The sequence below is a fragment of the Theobroma cacao genome, chromosome 2 (genome assembly GCF_053813885.1).
Source record: "Theobroma cacao isolate CCN51 chromosome 2, ASM5381388v1, whole genome shotgun sequence".
Lineage (NCBI taxonomy): Eukaryota > Viridiplantae > Streptophyta > Magnoliopsida > Malvales > Malvaceae > Theobroma > Theobroma cacao.
Window position 1 is genome coordinate 46,650,819 of NC_142640.1, and position 21,297 is coordinate 46,672,115.

General features: G+C 35.1%; 3 protein-coding genes across 7 annotated transcripts; 1 reads left to right on the forward strand and 2 right to left on the reverse strand.

The window, feature by feature from the left end:
• Nucleotides 1-1,470: 1,470 nt before the first annotated feature.
• LOC18609931 (uncharacterized) lies at nucleotides 1,471-3,538 on the reverse strand. Its single transcript, XM_018114795.2, has 2 exons — nucleotides 2,823-3,538; nucleotides 1,471-1,862 (listed from the first exon to the last, which is right to left on the reverse strand). The coding sequence occupies exons 1-2, from the start codon at nucleotides 3,442-3,444 to the stop codon at nucleotides 1,555-1,557; spliced, it is 930 nt and encodes a 309-aa protein (XP_017970284.2). The 5' UTR covers nucleotides 3,445-3,538; the 3' UTR covers nucleotides 1,471-1,554.
• A 1,566-nt stretch (nucleotides 3,539-5,104) lies between these two features.
• LOC18609932 (plant UBX domain-containing protein 7-like) lies at nucleotides 5,105-10,178 on the reverse strand. Of its 2 annotated transcripts, none has more exons than XM_007045296.3 (10): nucleotides 9,792-10,178; nucleotides 9,253-9,380; nucleotides 9,046-9,156; nucleotides 8,585-8,780; nucleotides 7,910-7,987; nucleotides 7,721-7,789; nucleotides 7,010-7,153; nucleotides 6,738-6,840; nucleotides 6,063-6,322; nucleotides 5,105-5,478 (listed from the first exon to the last, which is right to left on the reverse strand). In XM_007045296.3, the coding sequence occupies exons 1-10, from the start codon at nucleotides 9,891-9,893 to the stop codon at nucleotides 5,314-5,316; spliced, it is 1,356 nt and encodes a 451-aa protein (XP_007045358.3). In that variant the 5' UTR covers nucleotides 9,894-10,178; the 3' UTR covers nucleotides 5,105-5,313. The 2 variants fall into 2 exon arrangements, with proteins under 2 accessions (XP_007045358.3, XP_007045357.3); XM_007045295.3 differs by having other exon boundaries at nucleotides 6,063-6,331.
• Nucleotides 10,179-10,642: 464 nt separating this feature from the next.
• On the forward strand, nucleotides 10,643-19,269 carry ETL1 (SNF2 domain-containing protein / helicase domain-containing protein). 4 transcript variants are annotated; one of them, XM_018116121.2, is made up of 13 exons: nucleotides 10,645-11,453; nucleotides 11,846-11,963; nucleotides 13,083-13,123; nucleotides 13,205-13,455; nucleotides 13,540-13,720; nucleotides 14,240-14,425; nucleotides 14,556-14,729; nucleotides 14,826-14,978; nucleotides 16,799-16,876; nucleotides 16,968-17,104; nucleotides 17,331-17,549; nucleotides 17,688-17,857; nucleotides 18,851-19,269. In XM_018116121.2, exons 1-12 carry the CDS (start codon nucleotides 10,944-10,946, stop codon nucleotides 17,848-17,850), a joined length of 2,211 nt encoding a protein of 736 aa, XP_017971610.2. In that variant the 5' UTR covers nucleotides 10,645-10,943; the 3' UTR covers nucleotides 17,851-17,857; nucleotides 18,851-19,269. The 4 variants fall into 4 exon arrangements, with proteins under 4 accessions (XP_088659934.1, XP_088659936.1, XP_088659935.1 ...); XM_088803808.1 differs by having other exon boundaries at nucleotides 10,643-11,453; nucleotides 13,205-13,720; XM_088803810.1 differs by lacking the exon at nucleotides 18,851-19,269 and adding an exon at nucleotides 18,712-18,802 and having other exon boundaries at nucleotides 10,643-11,453; nucleotides 13,205-13,720.
• Nucleotides 19,270-21,297: the final 2,028 nt, after the last annotated feature.

Consider the following 21,297-nt stretch of genomic DNA (forward strand, 5'->3'; position numbering starts at 1 on the left):
CATCTCAGGGTTCCAGCTTATCGTTGATATTTTTAAACTTAACCTCATTACATTGTTTCAAATTTATGTGTAGATAAAACTTATTAACTCACCATGTAACCTTTGTATAACTACATGTACACTTCGTTCAATAAGTAATCGAGGAAGTTACTTGAGGCAATTCCTTTCATTATTAAGAACTCTTATTATTTTGTTTTTACAATTTATATTGAGCCTTTACAATTACCTATGATAAAAGTGGAAAGAAATGGTAATTTGTGGAAGTGAAATTGGAAGGGACAAGGTAGACAGAGATAGGAGATAGGAGGGTTGAGAGTCGATCTAGGGAGGAGGGAGGATCAATGGAAGAGGTAGAGGGAGGGGAGAATCAAGGGGCTGGTCAAAAGGGGAAGGGAAGGTAGAGTGTCTATTTTTGAAAAATTATCTTATATTTTTAAAAGATGTAAAATAGTTTTCTTGAAATAATGTGTTTACCTTTGTTGACTTGGAAATCTTTTACATCAATTTTTATATTTTTTACCTTTCTAAACATAAAAAAATACGGAAAAGCTTTTCGAAAAGTATTTTTCATGCTTTTCAAACCGAACAAAGATGTTAATTGTTTTCCTACCTAAGTGAAGGAGAGTGGGCGATGGTAGACTTTTTAAACCCATATAGATTGAAACCCAAAAGATGACCATGGCACCTGGACAAGTACACAGAGCCCATAATGCAACCAATATTTGCCAACAATAATTTTGGCACATAAATATGTGTAGAGTAGGCAGAGAGACACATAAGAGATGGACATTTAACTCCAATCACACTAGCTTAACTCAAGCTATAATGGTGGGGAAAATTTGAAATCGACATCTTAAATACGAGTAATATTTTTTTAGAAAATAAGTATATAAATAACTCTATCTAGCTTTCTCTCTCCTATATATATTTCCAATGCAATCGTTTGTCCTTCATATTATTATTATTGTATTAAGTATGAATCATTTATTTAGGGAATTTGTATCTTTCCATGAAGAAAGAGAGAAACAACTTCGATCTAAGAGGTGGAGTTTGGATAAAGATCTAAGTCCCGAAATGCCCATCTCTTCTCGTAAGAGAGAGAAGAATTTGCATTGCATTGCATTGCATTGCTCCTCGATAATTTGTTCCATTGCATGCGTCCTTAGACCGCAATCCCTCGATCACAACTCTCAATTTTAGGCAATGGGACATCATCGCATATCCATGTCCATTGCCGAAAAAGCAAAGCAGGACTGCAGGAGTATAAACTTTTATATAAAAAGAAATTATAACAATTATAGTACCCACAACCACTGAGAAAAGAAGCAATTAAAAATAACGGTGCATGCCATGATTTCCAACATTAAAATACGCTCTCTCTCTGATAAAGTAAACGTTACCCTAAACCTAGAATTAATGAATAAAAATAAGTTAGTAAATCACCAAATATAAATTTCTAGTAGTAGCTAATTAATAAAATCACTATGCCAATGCCAATATCATAATTTTATATATCAAGAAAGAATTGAGCACGTAAAAAATTTAAAACATATCTCACGTTTGATCATAATGATTGGCAATAAGGGACTGAATTGCGCCAGATAAGTTGGTCATGGCAGCAACAAGATCAGTAATTCCTTTCCTGTTAACTTCGTTTCGAGTTTCTTCGATTTGGAGTCGACGCTGCTCCAGCTCCATCACTTCTTGGTGTCGTTTCTCTTTCTTCTCCTCGCAGCTTTTAAGGGTTTGGGCCAAAACTGAAGCACTTTGCATTATGCTGGAACCAATTTTCCGAACTTTCTTGCGTTTGGTCTCTGAACCCAGATTTTCACTTGACTCTGTCTCCGAAGAATCTGACTCTTCTATGAATGTACACAAACAAATAAATAATTAAGCGTTCCTCTTCATCAACTCATCGCTAGTCATACTGAGGGTTAAATTTTAAGATTGAAAATTTAATGATTGATTTTGCAATGTCGCTGCCAACAGCCAACATTTTTTCTGTTTTTCTTTTTTTTTTTTTTGAGTGGCAATGAAGGAAAGATCAATAAATGGTAGCCTGAGGTCATAAAGGTTTCTGCAAATGGGTCAGCATCTGCAGAGACTCATGACCTTAATAGGCTTAAAGGAAAGCAACACTGCCTAGAAAGGGTGCAATTCATTTTTTCTCTTCTCAATTAGCAGCAATAAACTGGTCTGAAAAGTTAGAGAAAATGATGCCCAAAGGGCAAAGACAAAAGGTTAACCCTGGTGGGTTAAATCTATTAATTAGGATGACTTCTTCTATTCTATATGTCTATGGCAGGTCTCTCTTTTTCTTGAAGTGCCCAAAATCACCCTACCATCATGAATGCAGCTCTTCCACACTGGTTTGCATGATTGCTTCACCTATGTATTTCAAAACTTTTGGAACTGATATCAAAGTATCCAATAAAACAAAAAATAACATTACTCAAAACTTTTTCAATTTATTTTTGCAGGAAATTAACTTTTGTAAAAACCCATGTGAGTTTATATTAAATACATACATATAAGAATCTAACGGTTATTATGTTAAGCTCATATAATGGCTATATATACAATTGAAGGTAACATATGGAAAAAGAAATGGGTCCCTAATAAATAAAAGGAACAGAGTTTTCAAACCTGCAAGTTTGACTAAAAACAATATATAATTATAATAATAATAATATAATCACTGAAAGACAAAAAAAAAAGGTTTCTCATTTGTGACTCTGACACATTACTACTACTATGCTATACTCCAAACACTGCAAAAACACACCCACAAAAAAATAAAAGAGAAAAAAAAACTGCAGTACCTGAACCCGTCACCGGAGCTTCAACCTCCGGCGCCTGTTGATCTGTCCCGGCAGCTACTTGCTCTGATAATTGGGAAATACAAGGTTGCTTTTGTTGCTGTTGCTGAATGCTACCAGTACTTTGCTGTTGTTGTTGGGTGCTGTATTTTCTTTGAAGGAGATCATTAAGGGCTTCGAAGACTTCGGGAGACATGTTGGTAGGCAAGTTGTGGAGCTTACGTTGGTGCCTTTCCATGGACCAGTAAGAAGGGAAGTGATCAGAGGACTGGGATTGGGATTGGGATTGGTAGTGGCGAACTTTTTTGTAGTCACGGAGGAGGTTATCCCACTTGTCGTTGCATTGGTTTTGGCTGCGGAAGCAGCCATGATCCCAGCAATAGTTTTCAACCCATTTCCACCTCAGTTCTCCAGGTTTCGAAGGTGAGCTGGTGGAAGGTTTTGTGCGGCGTTCATCGTCTAGTCTTTTGGCTGTGATGAGGGTTAGAGTTTCTTGGATTGTCCAGTTTCCTTTGCGGTATTCACGGTTGGTGGGGGTGGGGCTAGGGGTGACGGTGGTTGCTGCTGTTATATGCGGTGGTTGGGGGTGGAGGGTTGGAGGCAAGGGTGGTGGAGGGTTGGACATGGTTTAAGCATGCGTTAGGAAGGAGGGGAAGAGGGGAATTGTGTGAGTAGAGTTTGGGTGGTTTTGTTGGTTTGTGATGGAGGGGGAGGGAGAGAGAGAGAGAGGGGTATTTTTCTTTATTTTGTGTTTTTAGTATTTTTACTTTCAAAGGGTATAAAGCCTAATTGAAGGCCAAAGAGGCAGGCTTACAAGGTTGAAAGGAGACTTGATAAAATTAATTATTCATTTTAAAAAAGATAAAATTAATTATAATATAATGACAAGTATTTGAGTATTTGACTCATTAGTGGGTGGATAATCTCTTTACTTAAATAACAGTGTTTGAATATCCTTTTCTCCAATTATAAAAAAGATTATTGTATAACCACAAGCTACGAAAGATATTGTTAGTACATTGGATTTTTCACTGTAAATATATTTTATTTTTCATATTATTGTTAATAGATATATATATTTATTTACTTTTAATTATAAAAATATTAAATCCAACCTTCTAAATTTTTTGTATTGAATATATAATAAAAAAATAAAGAATAAAAAGGGCAAAGATATAAATTTTGCAATGTGCTTAGAGGTAAAACCCTTAATCAAAGTAGTCGGCAAGTGGTCATAAATGCAGGACAAAGCTAAACAGTGTGGAAGCAAAGTGGTTGAAATTGGTTAAAGTAGGCTATGCCTGTGTTAGCCCTTGGTTTACAAAGGAAAGGCAAGGCAATGAGGTGAATGATGAGTAAATGGGGGCTCCAAAAGAGCACGGAATAATAAGTATAGACAAGCAGCGAATATCGCGTGGCTGGATTACGCCAAGCTGTACCCTCCAGTACACACCAAGATCTTCTAAACTAAAACTATCACACTCTGTTTTCTTTTCCTTTTCTAACTCGTATCTCTCCACACCTTCCATATTATACAAATATTCTCCAATATCGCAACTTGTATCTTCTTTTTAACTATAATTTTTATTTTAAAAAAAAAAAAATCCAAAATCCACTATTTGACCCTCCTAGCTTTATCTTTATTATCATCTTAACACATCTTCTCCAGCTAGTTCCCTCGTCCCCCCTCCTAATCCTGTTTCCCCTAAAGGGGCAGCCGAGGGATTGCGTGGGAGCTTTCTTTCCTTTCTATGTTTGGTCCACATTTTATAAGGACCACCATCACACTGCCAAGTGCCAAAGGCCAGATTGTAGTGGGGTCTCTTCCTGCCATATCAAACTGTAAATCTCTTCTTCCTTTTTTTTTTTTTTTTTTTTGCTTTCACCGGCCCCAAAGATTGGAATTTTTTTTTTATCGTTGCTTTAACACTAGATTAAGAAGCCCCTCCCTTAAACAGTGAACACTAATTATGCAGTGTCCATATCATGGTGGGCAAATGAAAACTTCTATGTATATATTGTAGATGATAGCAACTTTAATAGACAGTAAGTGACGGCTTCATTTTCTCTGTACATGAAACAAAAGGTCTGACCCATGCACATTACACCTATGCAGAGAAAAGATGGCAGGAGTGAATGGCTGTGGAATTTCACCTAGATTTTGTCAACAGGGCTCGGTCCATGTGCTTTAATACCATCCACAAGATTTCGACCGTTTGGAAGAATATTGAAATTGGTGGCCGCCTAAGTAGTGGCTATGCAGCTACCAAGTCTGATCTTCAAAATAAATAAACAAACTGCAATAGTATTGAAAACATAAGAGTACTGAGTATGTACATAATAAAGTTAATGGTTCCTTCGCCCCTCATCCTCATAATTAAACTCCTTGAAGAGCAGCAAAAATCAACAAACAGGGATATAAGAGTTGATAAACCAAAATCTTCAACGCTACATTGGTTGAAGAAACTCGAAACCAGTGTCAGCTTCGCAATATTCATTCCCATGCAACCGAGATCATAGAATTGGCGAGCCCCGACTCCTCAAACGTTAATTTACTATCAAAATCCAGAGATTTTGAAGCTCCTGGAATCGGCTGGGTCAAGCGGAATGGCTTTGATTCAGCTTCACCAAGTTGAGCACAGCAGAATGACCACAGTAGCTGCAAAATGACAAAAAGAAATAACAAGTATAAAAACCCATCAGTTAGGACAGTCCTGAGGACTGGGCATGAGTCCATCACTCTGCCCAAGGAAACAATACACAATTTTGCCCCAAATTTTTAAGTTGAATCTAATGGTCCCTACTCAATACTCCCAAAAATTGACAACATGAGATATCCATTTAAATTATACATCTCAGTTTAAACTGGTATACACGTCAGTCAAAGCAACACCTGAATGCTCTTAGTTCGGATGTACAGGGTAAAATTTATTACTTTGGGATAGAAAGAACAAGGGGAGAGAATCTGAGGAATGATTAGCTCCTATCATTAATTGATGCCAAGGTTTTCTCATCTTAGTCACGAGCCACCCACAAAATTTGCAAAATCAGTTTGACACATATTCATAGTGTGCCTACTTTACAGCAAGCATCCAAAGGAAATATTGTTGAAAATACAAATTCTATGCTCAGAGTGGGATCATCCAAGGAAACCATAGTTAAACACAACAAACCAAATACTAATATATAAATGGTAACAAATCACAGTAAAGAAAAAAAAAAAGCTCCCAAAAATATTCTTACCTGTATTGAATCAGTACGAAGAAAATTTCTCTGCACCCTACGTCCATCAGGAAGACGGACTCCAACCCTACATAGGAGGCTCCTATCACCCTTAGGTTCTTCAGGCAAAGGTGGATATGTAGGCTTCTTAGTTAAGCATGGTTCCTCCTTGTCAATATTGGATAAAACTTTATCACCTGAAGCTGTTTTACAAAAGTCTTTCACGTTCTCCATAGAAGCTGCTACTGCTCTTAGCATTTCCTCATCTTCGATAGTTTCATCTGTTGACACTAGAGCAAATGAACTCAAATTACATACAGCACTTACAGATGAATCAGACATTTTTGTAAAACAGCATATGTGGTTGTGGATGGATTTTTCGTTTTCCTTAAAACCATTCCTTCCTTTCTTTGTCCACTAATGCAGTATTATATAGAAAATTAATACATAAAGAAAGAAATCTCTCCCTCCCTCTTGAAAGTTTCTGCTGAAGCTTTCCATCTACTCCATCAAAATATTCTCAACCTAAAGATATAGCCATTCTTTTAACAGATCTCAGTATCACATCTTAAGACTTATGTTAAGCAATCCAACCTGAAAATAGGATGCACCCTAGGCTGGAATTCCATTTACCTGTTTATTGGTTCTCTACCAGTAATCTTTAAATTGGTGTAGGGCAGAAAGATATATGATTACCTTTAACTTTTTGTTGAGGAGTAACTGAGCTTCCTCTTGGACGTTTATGAGACAGAGTTGCATGATAATCCCTTGGGCCACCATCCATGAATTGAACCAGGTCCTACAGTTTAAAATAATTTTTTTATCAAATCACAAAAGCCAGATTTTGAATTTTCCTCAAATTCGATAAAATGAAGTTTTATTAACCTTCTTTTAAAAGTATTTAATTTTCGTTTTTGCTTATTTGCCTAAGGAATTACAATCTGCAATTTATGTTTGCCAACTTATACCTCCAGCAAACTCTCTGGTTGAACCATTCCACACCAGAAGCGCATTTTCTGTCCTGTGATTGGGTCAATAACGAGAACTACTGGAATCAAATCTAGTTTGTAATAGGTGCAAACTTTCCTGCCCTCACTTGAATCATCATACACCTATATCCATAGAACAGTATCAATCAGAAGACGTATATAACAAAACAATATACAGATTCAAAAAGTATAATGTATAAAGTTCTGCTAAGAACATATGTGCCAGTCAGTGCTAATAGAGCTGTGGCTCCTAAGGTCATATACACAATACCATTCACTAGTAGTCTTCATGCACTATTTTAATCTTTCCATCTACATTTGCTAATAAAAATTGCAGTATCATACCAAATTCCTTTGTTTCTTTTTCCTTTTTTTATTTTCAATTTGTGAAACAAAAGAAAATATAAAATGATTGCAATTAGAACACATTGACAACCGATCTTTAAATTCCTTCCTTCATCAAAACACACTCAAGAGACTAAAACCCACATCATGTAAGAATCTTGTAAATTTGAGCACAATCAAACCATTGTAAGAGTTAAAGCATCATTCTCAAAGATGCAATAGCGTCTGTCAAGAAAAGAAACTCAAGCTAAAATTTGAATAGAATATGGCCTAAAAGATTGACAGCCGATGAAGAGAGAGGAATATAGGCACACAAGGCAAAGACAACTAAAGCATCATACTAACCTGCCAGAAAATAAAGTTGGTTTTAATGGTTTGAGAAACTGCTTCATTTCCCCATGTATCTCGATTAAGCTTCAAAAACACATACAACATCAGAAAATTAGATTACATTTTATGCCACTTCAAACCCAGGGAACAAAGTAAATAGTTCTTAGTTTTAATTAGAGCAAAAAGAGAATACTCAAATAATACCATATGTGAGCTGAACTCCTTCGTAGATTGCAAGTTCACAAGGAGCCACTTGTCCTCAAGAGATGCAGCAGCTTTTGCCTGAATCATGAACACATAGCTTTAGGTTGAATTGACTTTAAAAGTTAAGGAAAAAACTAATAGCAAAGGCAGTCTAAATACCAATTTTTCTAGCCCAATATTAAACCCCAAAGTATCAAATTTATGTATTTTCAAAACAAACACATACATATTGGCTACGCACTATATGGTTGACGGAGGGAGATCATAACTTAAAAGGTGAGGAGGCAAACATTTTGAGGTTGATATACAAGTCAGGTAAAAATGAAACTGGGGCCACGGGGGGTTGCTTAACAAGATCCATGGGCATAACAGTATAGCTGCCTCAGCAACATTCTATTATATATTTTTTTGTTTCATACTAAATAAAACAAAAAAATAAGTGTGCAAAGAAATAATTGATTTAGCCAAATTGCTGATCAAATCCATTACTGAACATTTGAACAAAGATCAAATCTTAATCATTCAGCCAATAATTCTTAATCTCTTACCAATAATCATCATCCTATACTTCTCATAACGAGCCAATAAACTTGATGCTGCTAAATACATCCATTCAACAATTACAGAAACGTATAAATCATAAAGAATATAAAATGTTGAGATAAACCAATATACCTTTTCAAATGGTCCTTGAAACATTAAATGAAAGGGAGGACGATATAAAGAGGCAAGATTATCTCGAGGAGCATCTACTGTGGAAGAAGCACCTTCATCTGATTCCCAAACCCCAGGGCGCTTCATTTCCTCATCAAAATTACGGAATGCAACTGACGAACTCAACTGTTGGGGAGGATATCCCAACCTTGATGCCCTAGATTAACATTAGAAAATGAAATTTCAACACATGATGAAGTATTAGAAAAATGCAGGAGAATATATATATCCAAATCATACAAAATCTGAACATAAGATAAGCATGTATTTACGCATGCACGCACAGCAGACTCAACAAGGTATGACCAAAATGAAAAACCAACGTACAAATTTGCAACTTTACATATAGAGAAAATAATAAAATAAAATACCAATGCAACCAGCAAGATATTAAAAATAAAAAGCAGAGAGAAGAAACATACCCATATAGCATTCCATCATCATAAAGTGTCTCCCTTACTACAGGTAAAGGAGGGCGTACATCATCTCCACCAGTGGATCCAACATTATCATTTGCAGGTTCGTTTAACTCACTGAATAATATAAGAAGCCAATGACAAACTATATTAGTAAATTCTAAAACAAACAACTAGGTGATGATTAAAGTTGAAATTAATGCAAATCTCTACCCAGAATTTTGACTGGCCCAAGAATCCACATTTTCCAGTGCTGGAGACTCTGAAGACGATGCAACCACACCACCTTCATTACCCACATAAAACAGCTGAATAGCTTCATCCAGCTTCCAACTTGTAGCCTGTTTTCCACAAAAATTTCACATTGAGTTCCATATGATATAAACAACAATCGCCACTTCAGAAATAAATATACCAGAAACAAAGGATTCCCCGGTAACTCTACATCATTAGCAGTTTACGTCAGCATTACCAATTGAATTCAAAACCCATTAACAATTTAAGATCAAAAGACGCAAACCAATCCACCAACAACTCAATCTTAACTATTCCTAGAACTTCATCAGTCAAACACATAAAAATCTGACATTCAGTTAAAACCCGGGAATCAAAACCAGCATTAAACTCAACGGGAAAAAAGAAAACAAAAAAAAAAAGTCCCCAACTTCAACATTGTGGAACCTTCGATATTCAAGGAGCTTAAAACTTTATAGAATAAAAACGAACAATAGAGTGAGAGAAGAAAAGGGTACTTGCAAAAACTGCGTGGCGGTCTCGGCAGTTTGACCAACGGCGATCTCGAGGAAGGAGGAGACCATTCTCTGCTTATCAGTCGCAGACAATATTCCCTCCATTAGGCCCCTTGTGCTGTTTCCTCAATTTCCCCCAAATTCTTAAATCCAAATCCAAAATCCGAAGCCCTAGAGAAAAAAAAATCAGCTAAATTTCGATATAGATTTCGAGAAGAAAAAGAGATAGAGAAAATGCGTCATCAAATCTTTAGGGTTCTATCGCGGAGATTTATAGATTTACACTCCAAACAGAAACCTGCACGGTGAAGGAAAACCAAAGGCCAAAGGGCATTTTATTAAGGTGTTTTTCCATAAATTATTATTTTCTTTTTCAGATAATAACTTGTAGCCGAAGGATAATAGTATTTACCGATTCGGTGAACCAATATCTATAATTTATGTCTTCCCTTATTGGGCTTTGGTACTCAATAGAGCCCACTGAATAAACTTCCCCTCCAATTAATTATTTTTTTTATTAAATTATAAATATCATGAATAAAAAATTTATTAAACAGAATTATAAGTTTAAGATTTTTTTATTTTTTATTAATATGAGATTCATGATATTTATATTAAATTAAAAATAAAATTGTAAATTATGCATGTTTACATATTCGAAAAAACTTTTGATTTGATAGATTTAGATTTTATTTCATTTTAGATGATTGTATTATAAAATTTTAATTATTTATTATTCAAACTTTTATATTAAAATTATTTATATATAATTATTATTTAAAAATGAAATAAAAATAAGAAATGTTAACATTTAGACAGAAACTGTTAACGAATATTTGGTTGGGCGGAAGCCAAAAGTGTTCCAAAACCCACCTTAGGCAAGACCCGCGCTTTCTGATTGCAGTGAGTTCCCTCTGACTTTGTTTCCATTTCATTCGATTCGTCCAAAAAAATAAAAATTGAAAAGGAAAAGACAGATGGCCGCTGCAGCTCTTCTCTCTCTCTTCTGCCTTTAGTCTCACTTCTCGCTTAAAAGGTTAGATCCTCGTGCCTCACCGCCCTTCTGTCTCTGCTCTCTCCTCTTCTCTTCTCCGCGCCTAACGCAAAATCAAAGCAAAAAGGGAAAAGAATGGAAAAAAAAATTAATTTAAAGGAATGATACCAAAAAAAAATCTTAAAATGAAGCGCGTTTTTGACGAAGTCTCAGACGAAGAATGGGAGAACCACTCTTTCAAGCCTTCTCGTGTTTTAAGGAAAAACCCTAGCCCTCCTCCAATTGAATCTTTCGCCTTCAATTCCCGTACGGAGTCTAGTTTTTCCGACCAAAGCAGCGACGATTGCGTCGAAGTCGAACAATTGGAGGACGAAGATGTTGAGCCCGAGGACGCCGGGCGGGTCAATCGTGCCCGTCGATTCGTGATTGACGACGACGACGAAGAAGAAGAAGATTACGGAAAGGACGGCGATGAAAATGATTGTGAGGAGGTGTATGATGTTGAGTCGAGTGAAGAGGAGGAATTACAAGAGGATGACGTGGTAGGAAAAGCGTTGCAGAAGTGCTCTAAAATATCGGCGGAGCTTCGGAAGGAGCTCTACGGGAGTTCCGGTGCTTCTTGTGAACGATACGCCGAAGTAGAAGCTTCTTCTGTGAGAATCGTTACACAGGTAATTTTCCTTTCAATTGAAAGCATTATATTTTTTGTTTAGTTCCTGAGCTAATTAAGGCAGGAAAGGGCTTGATCACTTACTTTTTTGTAATTTTTTTAATTAAAAAGGAAGCTCTATGAAATTGCAGAAGTTTACAGTAAGTTCAGGTGACCTTAATTAGATGAATTTTGTGATTATGCTTTTTGTCTAAGCTGTAGTATAATGAAAATCACTACAAATAGTTCTGCTGCTTGAAATTACATTTTTATGTTCATTTTAGGGGAGCCAGTTGTTTTGAGATACTACATAATGAAAATTGGAGAAATGTATGAATGCATTGTCTTTTCCACCTCAACCTTTTGTTTGCCAATGGGCTTGTTTATAAATTGGAACGCGTCTTACTTCCGCAGAATGATATTGATATAGCATGTGGGGCAGTCGATTCGGATTTTCAGCCAGTTCTCAAGCCATACCAACTGGTCGGTGTAAACTTTCTTCTTCTGTTGCATCGCAAGGGTATTGGAGGAGGTATCTGTTCTAATCTTTTGACACCAATGTTCGGTTATGTATGGACTTTAAATTTCTAGATTTTATATTATTGATATGGTACCCAAATAAGAAATTGTAATTATTTGTGGGGATTTCATAAGTTAATGAGCATAGTCGTTTGTTCTCATAGGAAAATCCGAGAAGGAAGAACAGACTATTTCTGTAAACATAAAAATGCTCATTCTTAGGTGCCTTGTTGGCCTAGGTTCTCATGTATAGTTGTAGATTGTTAATCATGATTGAGTGATTAAAACTTAAGATGAAGAAAAGAAAATAAAATTCATGATTATGGGTGGTGTTTTGATTCTTGTGTTGCATAATAATTGTGTTGACCTTCACCAATCATTTTCTTGAGATCTGTCAACAATTTTCGTAAGAAAGGGAGGCGAAGGAAAATATAAGAACTTTGGGTGATAATTGGTTACTGGAATTAGATAATTTTAAGATTTTATGCTCTAACTTTTAGTGAATGAGATTGAACTTGCTTAGTTAAAAAAGCTCATGAAGTTGAGGTTCATACTTGTTTCAATGTTGTTTTCAATTTGATAAAAATTTCAGACAAGAATTTGGCAGGATTTGGTCGTATAAAATTTGGTATTGTTTCAACTGATGTTCATTGACCAAAACGGAATGGTTGTTGGTTAGAGTCTTCTTTTCCTTTCTGATGCCTTATGCTGATGTTAATGCTGAAGTAATGCGGCCTTCAAATTTTCTTGCCGTCTTATGAAGTGCAGTACATGCACATCAATATTTATTGCTGTTACATCCTCTATAAGATGTTGATGTCTCTTTGTTTATATATTTCTCCACTTGTTTTGGATGCTTAGTTTCAGATCTTTTTTGATTTGATCCAATTCTGCAATTATTTTGCAGTCCCTTCATCTTACGGTTTTTTTTTTAATTATTTTTATTTCATTTGTCAAATTCATGGCTTAAGTTATTTAGTGCTGCCTCTTGGGACAGTCATGCCAGATATTTATGTGTGAAAATGTTTGTCCTTCAAAGTTAGTAAGTTAAGGCTCTAAATGATATGTGTCTATGTTTTAGATGATTGGTATAATTTGGAAGGATTAATTACAACTTTCTGTATATGTGCAGCTATTTTGGCAGATGAAATGGGTCTTGGGAAAACCATTCAGGTACCTTGAACTCCAATTTGTTTTCCTTGATAACCTTGTCTGTATTTCATTTTGATCAGACTAAATTCTTTTTATCTACAGGCTATCACATATCTAACTTTGCTGAAACATTTGAATAATGATCCTGGTCCCCATTTAATAGTTTGTCCTGCCTCAGTCTTGGAAAACTGGGAAAGAGAACTTAAGAAGTGGTGTCCATCATTTTCTGTACTTCAGTATCATGGTGCTGGCCGAGCAGCTTACTCAAAAGAGTTGAGCTATTTGTCCAAAGCTGGATTACCACCTCCATTTAATGTTCTTCTGGTGTGTTATTCACTTTTTGAACGACACAGGTATACGCTGTTGTTAACTGGGTTTTTATGTTTATGTTCTATTCTGTATGTTTGTTTCGGCTCTTTAATTAGTGGTTTATACAGTGTGCAGCAGAAGGATGATCGTAAAATTCTGAAACGTTGGCGTTGGAGCTGTGTGCTAATGGATGAGGCCCATGCTTTGAAGGACAAAAACAGCTATAGGTGGAAAAATCTAATGTCAGTTGCTCGAAATGCAAACCAGCGTCTTATGCTAACAGGCACACCACTGCAAAATGATTTACATGTACTTTTACCTTTTTCTCCCTGTTTTAAAGTAATTTTAGAATTGGAAAATATTAAAGTGAATAACGGTTGCTAAGCATTTTGCTCTTATAGTGCAGGTTGTGAGTGGTATAGTTCACAGTTACCAAAGAAAAATTAAATTCAATGCTGAAGCATGAAAATTTATAAATTAAAAACTACAGTTTTAGAGAACTCAATATTGTCAGTGAATGGCCAAAATTTAGTTAGGGAAATGCGTAACCATGTGTGAAGCATGCATAATGAGAAGTATGTTTCAACGCATTGAATCATGTATCTAATTTCTGCTTCTGATAACAAAGTTTCATACCTTGTTGTCTCCAATATCTTTTTGCTGTCAATGGAATGCCAATTTTTGTTAGAAATACCTCTTATGTGATCATAAAAGCTTCTGTTAAGAATTTTGGTGTCACAATCAAATGCTGGTGGTATCAAAAGCGTTTAGAAGATATTTTTGATAAACATGCTTCTAAATCTTCTACATGTTATATTGTTGTTGCAGGAGCTGTGGTCATTGTTAGAGTTCATGATGCCTGATCTTTTTGCCACTGAGGATGTAGACTTGAAGAAGCTGCTAAATGCAGACGATAGGGAGTTGATTGGTCGTATGAAGTCCATGTTGGGACCATTCATCTTGAGGCGTTTGAAATCAGATGTGATGCAGCAACTTGTCCCAAAGATACAACGGGTAGATACTGTCTTACCCTTAGGTTTTTAATTAGATATTGAGATTTATTTTTTTTGAGGGGCTTAGGTTGGAAATTTTCTTTCTAGTGATAACTTTTTCAGTATAGAGACGCTAAGTATCATTTCTGCAGGTTGAGTATGTGACTATGGAAAAGCAACAAGAAGATGCTTATAGGGAATCCATAGAGGAGTATCGTACAATTTCACGAGCACGCATTGCAAAGCTTTCAGAGTCTGACTTGAATAATATTGTTGGAATTCTTCCTCGACGTCAGATCTCAAACTATTTTATTCAGTTTCGCAAGGTGCTTTATATTCTTTTTTTTCCTTGCCATGCAGTTAATTTGTAAAAGGGTCCCCTCGCACTTAAATCTAATTTCTCTGTTTTTGAACTTTCCTAGATTGCAAATCATCCATTATTGGTGAGGCGAATTTATGATGATGAGGATGTTGTTCGCTTTGCTAAAAGGTTACATTCAATGGGTGTTTTCGAATGTACCTTGGACAGAGTAATTGAGGAACTAAAGAATTACAATGACTTCTCTATTCATCGGGTAATTTTTCCATGGAAAGTTGTCTTATTTTTTCCAATACCTTTAGACTTGCTATGGTTGACATTTGTTACATTTGCACATCATACTTTTGATTGTGTTTGTTCCTTAATTCTTTTTCAAGAAACTAGAGTCATTCGACTTTTACATTTTATCAAAACTTTTGTGACTGACAGACATTAGCTGGTGGAGACATTTGAAATATTTTAAAACTGGAAATGGAGATATTTTTGAATGTTGAAAAAGAAGATAGATTAGGACTAACAAGAGACTGGGAAGTATGAGAAAAGTAATACTATATCTGTGAATTATCAGCATTGCAGGTTGGTTGGTAGTTCCTCTTCGTTCTATTGGCATGTTCCCTTTTCTGTTTTTCCACTCCTTTGTTATGAAGACCATATTTTAGTTTTCTTTTCTGCAATTACGCTTATTGTTTTCTTACTTTAGTAGTAAACAAATTTTAAGTTGTTTTGTAGTATATGAAAAATTCCAGATTGATTCAATCTAAAAGCTTAACTTCTGAGGTGAGTGCTTGAAATAGGTTTTAATTGCCAACATGTCCACTTCATGCAAGCCTGTTAGATTTGAAAGAGGGGACCAAATGTGTGCCCATCATTGACCTTTTGTTGAAATCTAAATAAGGAAACTCATGATTTGCGCTTTATTTAGGAACAAGCGAACCTAAAAGCTTAATTTGCTATGTGAGTGCTCAAGGATGTGTTTTAATGTCCGAGAATTTTGATAATGGTGTAAAATTAATGTTGTTTTTGGTCATACATGGTGTTGTGGTGACTCTGCTTTAAGTTCATGTTAGGTTTATCTGGTTTTCACTTTGGCTCCTCTTTTCTCCTTTGAGCCATAACCTTTTGATGTGATTTGAGGTTGAAGCACATTTGGCTATATGATGTTGTGGAATGTATCAATTGCCAAAACTGTAGGTTGTTAATTGGTGCCTTGTCATATTCACCATAGATATGCTTGGTTATCCATTGATATGAGTTGTCATGCATATCATGCCAATATTTACTTATTCATCTAAGTCACTGAGAAGTATAGGTCTAATTATGGCATGGATAAACAAGATAAACTTGGAAATTAAATGCATACCTTATTTTCGGAGCTTTCTTTTGGACGGCTTGTTTGGTTACACATTCGATGAAGTCCTGGTTAGAATTGAATTGTTTCAATTCTAATTGGACCCTAGTGAATCCAATAAACTATGAAAATTTCTGTGTATTGATTACCATAGCTGATGCTGTTGATGGATAATTTTACTCATTTTAAACCTTAATGGATATTAGAGTGAGAGCACAGGAATTTGAAGATTACAATGCACCTCTTGTATCAAATACAGAGACTATTTGTGGGATTCAGTCTTATCCTTCCCTTCCACATTGAGTACTTTTAGGTGTTAAATGCCACCATTGTAGTTTTGCTATATTTTCTATTAAAAATGCCTTTATTTTTTAATCAATCTGTTATTATTGGTATAAGCATGACTATTCATATTTGAACTTATCTTCCAAATAGCATGTTAGTCCATTTCAACTGTAAAAAGTGTTGCTTATACATTTAGTTTTTCATAATTTAGTATAACTGGCTTTGTATGTTCTGTTATTATTTCCATTGGAATCATGATTTTGGGGCTCAACCTTTGTGTATACATCACCATTGATTCTTTCTCTGCTTAAGACTAGGGTGTAACTGCAAGTTTATGCTGGGAATGTTTTCTGCAGTTTTGAATCTAATTGTTACCAAAATTATATTTCTTTCTGTTCTCATTTTGGCATTAACACTTTTGTTTTAAACATCTTTGTTTGCAGCTTTTACTTCATTATGGAATTACTGGTGGTAAACGAACTCTTTCGGATGAACATGTTATGCTTTCAGCTAAATGCCAGGTACTTTCGTATTCTCTCTCTCTCTCTCTCTCTCTCTCTCTCTACATGTTATTCATCACTTACCTTTGAGCGTGCATTTCCGTTGGTGCAGGCATTAGCAGAGCTTCTCCCTTCACTCAAGAAAAGTGGGCATCGGGTTCTGATTTTTAGCCAGTGGACTTCGATGCTTGATATCTTAGAGTGGACTTTAGATGTCGTTGGGGTTACATATAGACGGCTTGATGGAAGGTGTTGCTTTACGTTCTGTTTAGTTAGACTTTTCTTTTTCCTTCTTATGAGCGAAAAGTTTTGGTGTTTTTTCTTTTCCAAGGCTGATTAGAGTCTTCTATTACAATGCATAAGTGATGCAGGACTTTTAGTTGGTGTTTTTACTTGTATACAAAGCCAGTGTTCCAATTTTCTTTTTCCCTTTGCATTTACATCAGCTGAGCATTAAATATATCTTACATTGCAGTACTCAGGTGACTGATAGGCAGACCATAGTCGATAATTTCAATAATGACACTTCTATATTTGCATGCTTGTTGTCTACAAGAGCTGGAGGGCAGGGTTTGAACTTGACAGGAGCTGATACTGTAGTTATTCATGACATGGATTTTAATCCACAGATTGACAGACAGGCTGAAGATCGCTGCCATCGCATTGGCCAAACGAGGCCTGTTACCATATACAGGTGCTTGAAACACCCTTCCTTGCCCTTTTCTTTTTCCCTGGCTCCTACTTCTTCTCATTCTCTTCTCTCGTCAGCGCATTGTGAAGTTTTAGTTGCATAATTTACTTAGCATAGTGGATATGCTCAAATTATTTTCAGGCTGGTTACGAAAGGGACAGTTGATGAGAATGTTTATGAGATTGCAAAAAGGAAGTTGACTCTGGATGCTGCAGTGCTAGAGTCTGGAATGGATGTAGACAACGGCAGTGATACAGGCGAAAAAACAATGGGACAGATACTGTCATCCCTACTGATGAGCTAGTACAAGAGTATGTGTTTAGAATTTTTTCTTTTCTTTTTTGTTCTTTTGCTGATTCTTTATATGTAATGCTTATTGTTGTATCAGTTAGTATTATTTAAGAGAAAAACATTTTGATCTATTAGTTAGGGACGTTTGAGGGAAAGTTAACCTTTATAATTGTTAGGGCATGTCTTACATGGGTATTAATTACCCAACATCAAATTAGCAAAATATCAATGAAAAAATTATTAGCAGAAGAGACCGGACATTTTGGTGCCTATAAAAGTATCAAAATCCTATGCCCTGAATCTTCATCACTTACCTGAAGAAAGATTAGTTGATTATGATCTTATATATGACCTAGTAAAGAGTCTCATTGTCATTATCTTAGAACCCCGTTTACTTAGTGGAGGTGGATAGGTAGCTTAAAAGTTGAACAAATTTGATTGTTTTCAGGTTGGGATATTTTTGGTAAGCAATCAATTTGCATCTGAGTCTAGAGGATTTGAATATGCAGATGGTATGAACTTGTAATTATTTTGAAGTTATATAATCCTTGGCAGTTTATATTGTTTGGGTGCTGGAAAGGTTTGAGGGAAAACAAATTAGGAGGATGATGAGAAAATAGATAGTTGGATTTTATTTTTCAAAGCTAATATAGGTTGTTTCATCTTTTGATTATTTATGTTTTTTAAGCATTCAAATGAGATGAGAAGTGCTCCTTTTTGTTGTTTTAAAAAAAAAAATTCCTAAAGGATTCAAGTATGCAATTTATACTTTTATTTTGCCTCATATTTCTGATGAATTGAGACGTATGTAGATGTTTCTCTCCAGAAACATGTGCATATTATTGTCTCTAAGGACTAATGTAATACTGTCTAGTGTGTAGTTAAATGGGAATGGTGGTGATGGTACGAAAATGAATAACCAAATGGAGAGAGATTTGTATTTGCGTTTATATTTGGGAAAGAAAGACTAGACTAGAAGAGTTTTAGAGAAATCTGACAGCCTTTTTACCAAGGTGCTGACTGCTGCCAACGGATTTTGGGGTGGTGGCTGAGGATAAACGATCAGGTGAATCATCCATGTCCAGACTCAAGTCGTTACTTTGCTGCTGCCGTTTTTGGGATTGGTCGCCAAGGGGAAATGGAAAATGAACATCCTTCAGGTCCCCTGCCACGTATGACTCAGCGACTTCTCCATTAGGCTCCAATGGTGAGCAAATAGGAAAGCCAATTATGCATCCATCATCCTTGTGGATCTCTCTCAAGTAAAAATGCTTCGTTTTGTGTGTGTGTGTGTGTTTTTTTTTAATTTTACATGTAAAAATTTTTAGGTCTTGGACTCTTTTCATTGCATCCCACAAAGCCGTACTCCCCTACCCTAGATTTAAAGGTTATAAATTCCAAATTCAATGAACGTTGGTTATAGATTTTATTATTGGAGTGTCTTTTAACATACATAAAAACCTGTTAGGTAGAGCTTATCACAAATACCTGTTAGGTAGGGTTCACAGAAGGAATCGACATGGCTGGATGGAATGCTATAGATAAACAGCATTATGATATCATTTTACGTGATAAATGATTCGTAAAATTACATATAAGATGACAATTTTTTCTTTTAGAACAATATAACACGATGGTTAATAACAGGAGATTCCAATATTAAAAAGTAGAGATAACATGAAACAATTGATTTTTTCCTTTAATTGTTTACTTCCTATATGAAATGAACTTTTAGGTTGAATAAATTTACCATCTTTTAGAGTATATTAAACATCAATTTGGCACTAGAAAAAGAAATACAAGAAGAGAGCAACATCCCACGTGATTTTTTCCATGCGTAAAGTCTTCTCAAAATATTGCTTTTAAATCGTGTAATTAGCGTATGGATAGAGTAGTGCCATGTTTGGGTAGGGTGGGACGAAGGCCGATTCTAGACACGAGGGAGAGTGTATATATATATATATATAATGTTTAAGGGATAGGCATGGGATGATGGGAGGGAAGGGCAACCGAGCAAGGGCCACCCTTGGGTTGGGCGTCCTATAACTATCACTGCCCCACCATGTAGTAGTTGCCATCTTCATGGACCGTACCACCATATCTATAGCATCGTATTTCCTGTCTCCTTGTTTCTTTTCAAGTCATGTGAATCTGATACCTTTTTCCCTTTTAGCAGTGTGTGAAGACAGCTTAAATATTTATCTTTGGTACGTTTTTATTTTTATTTTTTTCTGTGATTTTAAAATACATAATAAAAGGTTATTTTTTTATTGTTTGATAAATCTTATGTCTCAATCATCTCAAAATTTAATTTGAAATATTAAAAATAAAATCTTAAATTTTAATCATCTTTTTAAAGATTCTTTCGTGCTAATGCAATGATATTAACTTATTTAATCATCTATTTTAATGTATCAATGTATATTATATATATTATAGTATCATCTCTTAAGAGGCCGTTGTTAATGTGATTTGACTGTGATCAAAGAGGTTGTCCACACAAGTCATAATGAAGTTCATACATTTTGTAAATTTATTTGCTTTTGCATAGAAAAAGTTTAAATTCAAGGAGAGCATTTGTATTTTAACAAGAGTTTCTTATAGTAAAATTCCAAAATAAATAGGAAAGTACTAACCACTAATTTTAGGTTTGTTAATTTATTGGTAGCAGTTTCTTTGTACTAAACATCACCTTATACTTATGAGATGGAAAAAAAAAATCTTTTCATGCGTAGCATTTTATCCTTGCCTCTCCCATCATACATATATTATCCTTCCATAATTTTTCTTGATATGTATGATTTGGATTTACATAATAAATAGAAGGTGATCATTTCTTATCTTATAAATCTCATACATTATTTTTAAAAAATTGATCTTGAATTCTTCAGGTTGAAGCCTCAGATTTTTAACTGCTATAGTATTTTTCTTCTGAGATTTATTTACCCTTTCGCATGTTAAAAAAGAACCAAAAAAGACATCACTAGCTTCTTGGTTTAGTTCACAATTAGTTCAAGTACAGGAATAATTTTCATATTTTTTTAAGAACAATATACAGGAATAGAATTTAATGCTAATAAAATGTTAGCATATATATTGATTTCGACTAATACATGAATTGAAACTGTTGGGATATGGACATATTAATAGATGTATTGAGAATATTGGAACATTATTGAGATACTAAGGTTGGGATTGGCGACAAAAAGATAAGAAAGGTTGGTTTGCTTGTCTAATCTAGTTAATCAATAGGAACGTTGCTTGTAATGTCTAAGGAGACATAAGAAAAAAAGGAAGGATTTTATGGGATGAGAGGTGAATTATTATATAATAATAAAAGATAATATGTAAAACAAATGACCATGCATGAGGAATTGGTAATATATGTTTTTTTCCTGATAAGTCACCTGTAGTAATGATATTGGGTCCATACCGCATATAGCAAGCATGAGAGTTGGAA

Coding starts and splice junctions, on each gene's coding strand:
- LOC18609931 (XM_018114795.2), bottom strand. CDS start 3,444: ATGTCCAACCCTCCACCACCCTTGCCTCCAACCCTCCACCCCCAACCA. Junction 1,863..2,822: donor AGCTCCGGTGACGGGTTCAG/GTACTGCAGTTT, acceptor GTACATTCATAG/AAGAGTCAGATTCTTCGGAG.
- LOC18609932 (XM_007045295.3), bottom strand. CDS start 9,893: ATGGAGGGAATATTGTCTGCGACTGATAAGCAGAGAATGGTCTCCTCC. Junction 9,157..9,252: donor TGGGCCAGTCAAAATTCTGG/GTAGAGATTTGC, acceptor TATATTATTCAG/TGAGTTAAACGAACCTGCAA. Junction 6,841..7,009: donor AACCAGAGAGTTTGCTGGAG/GTATAAGTTGGC, acceptor TTTAAACTGTAG/GACCTGGTTCAATTCATGGA.
- ETL1 (XM_088803808.1), top strand. CDS start 10,944: ATGATACCAAAAAAAAATCTTAAAATGAAGCGCGTTTTTGACGAAGTC. Junction 13,721..14,239: donor CACTGCAAAATGATTTACAT/GTACTTTTACCT, acceptor TTGTTGTTGCAG/GAGCTGTGGTCATTGTTAGA. Junction 17,105..17,330: donor TATAGACGGCTTGATGGAAG/GTGTTGCTTTAC, acceptor CTTACATTGCAG/TACTCAGGTGACTGATAGGC.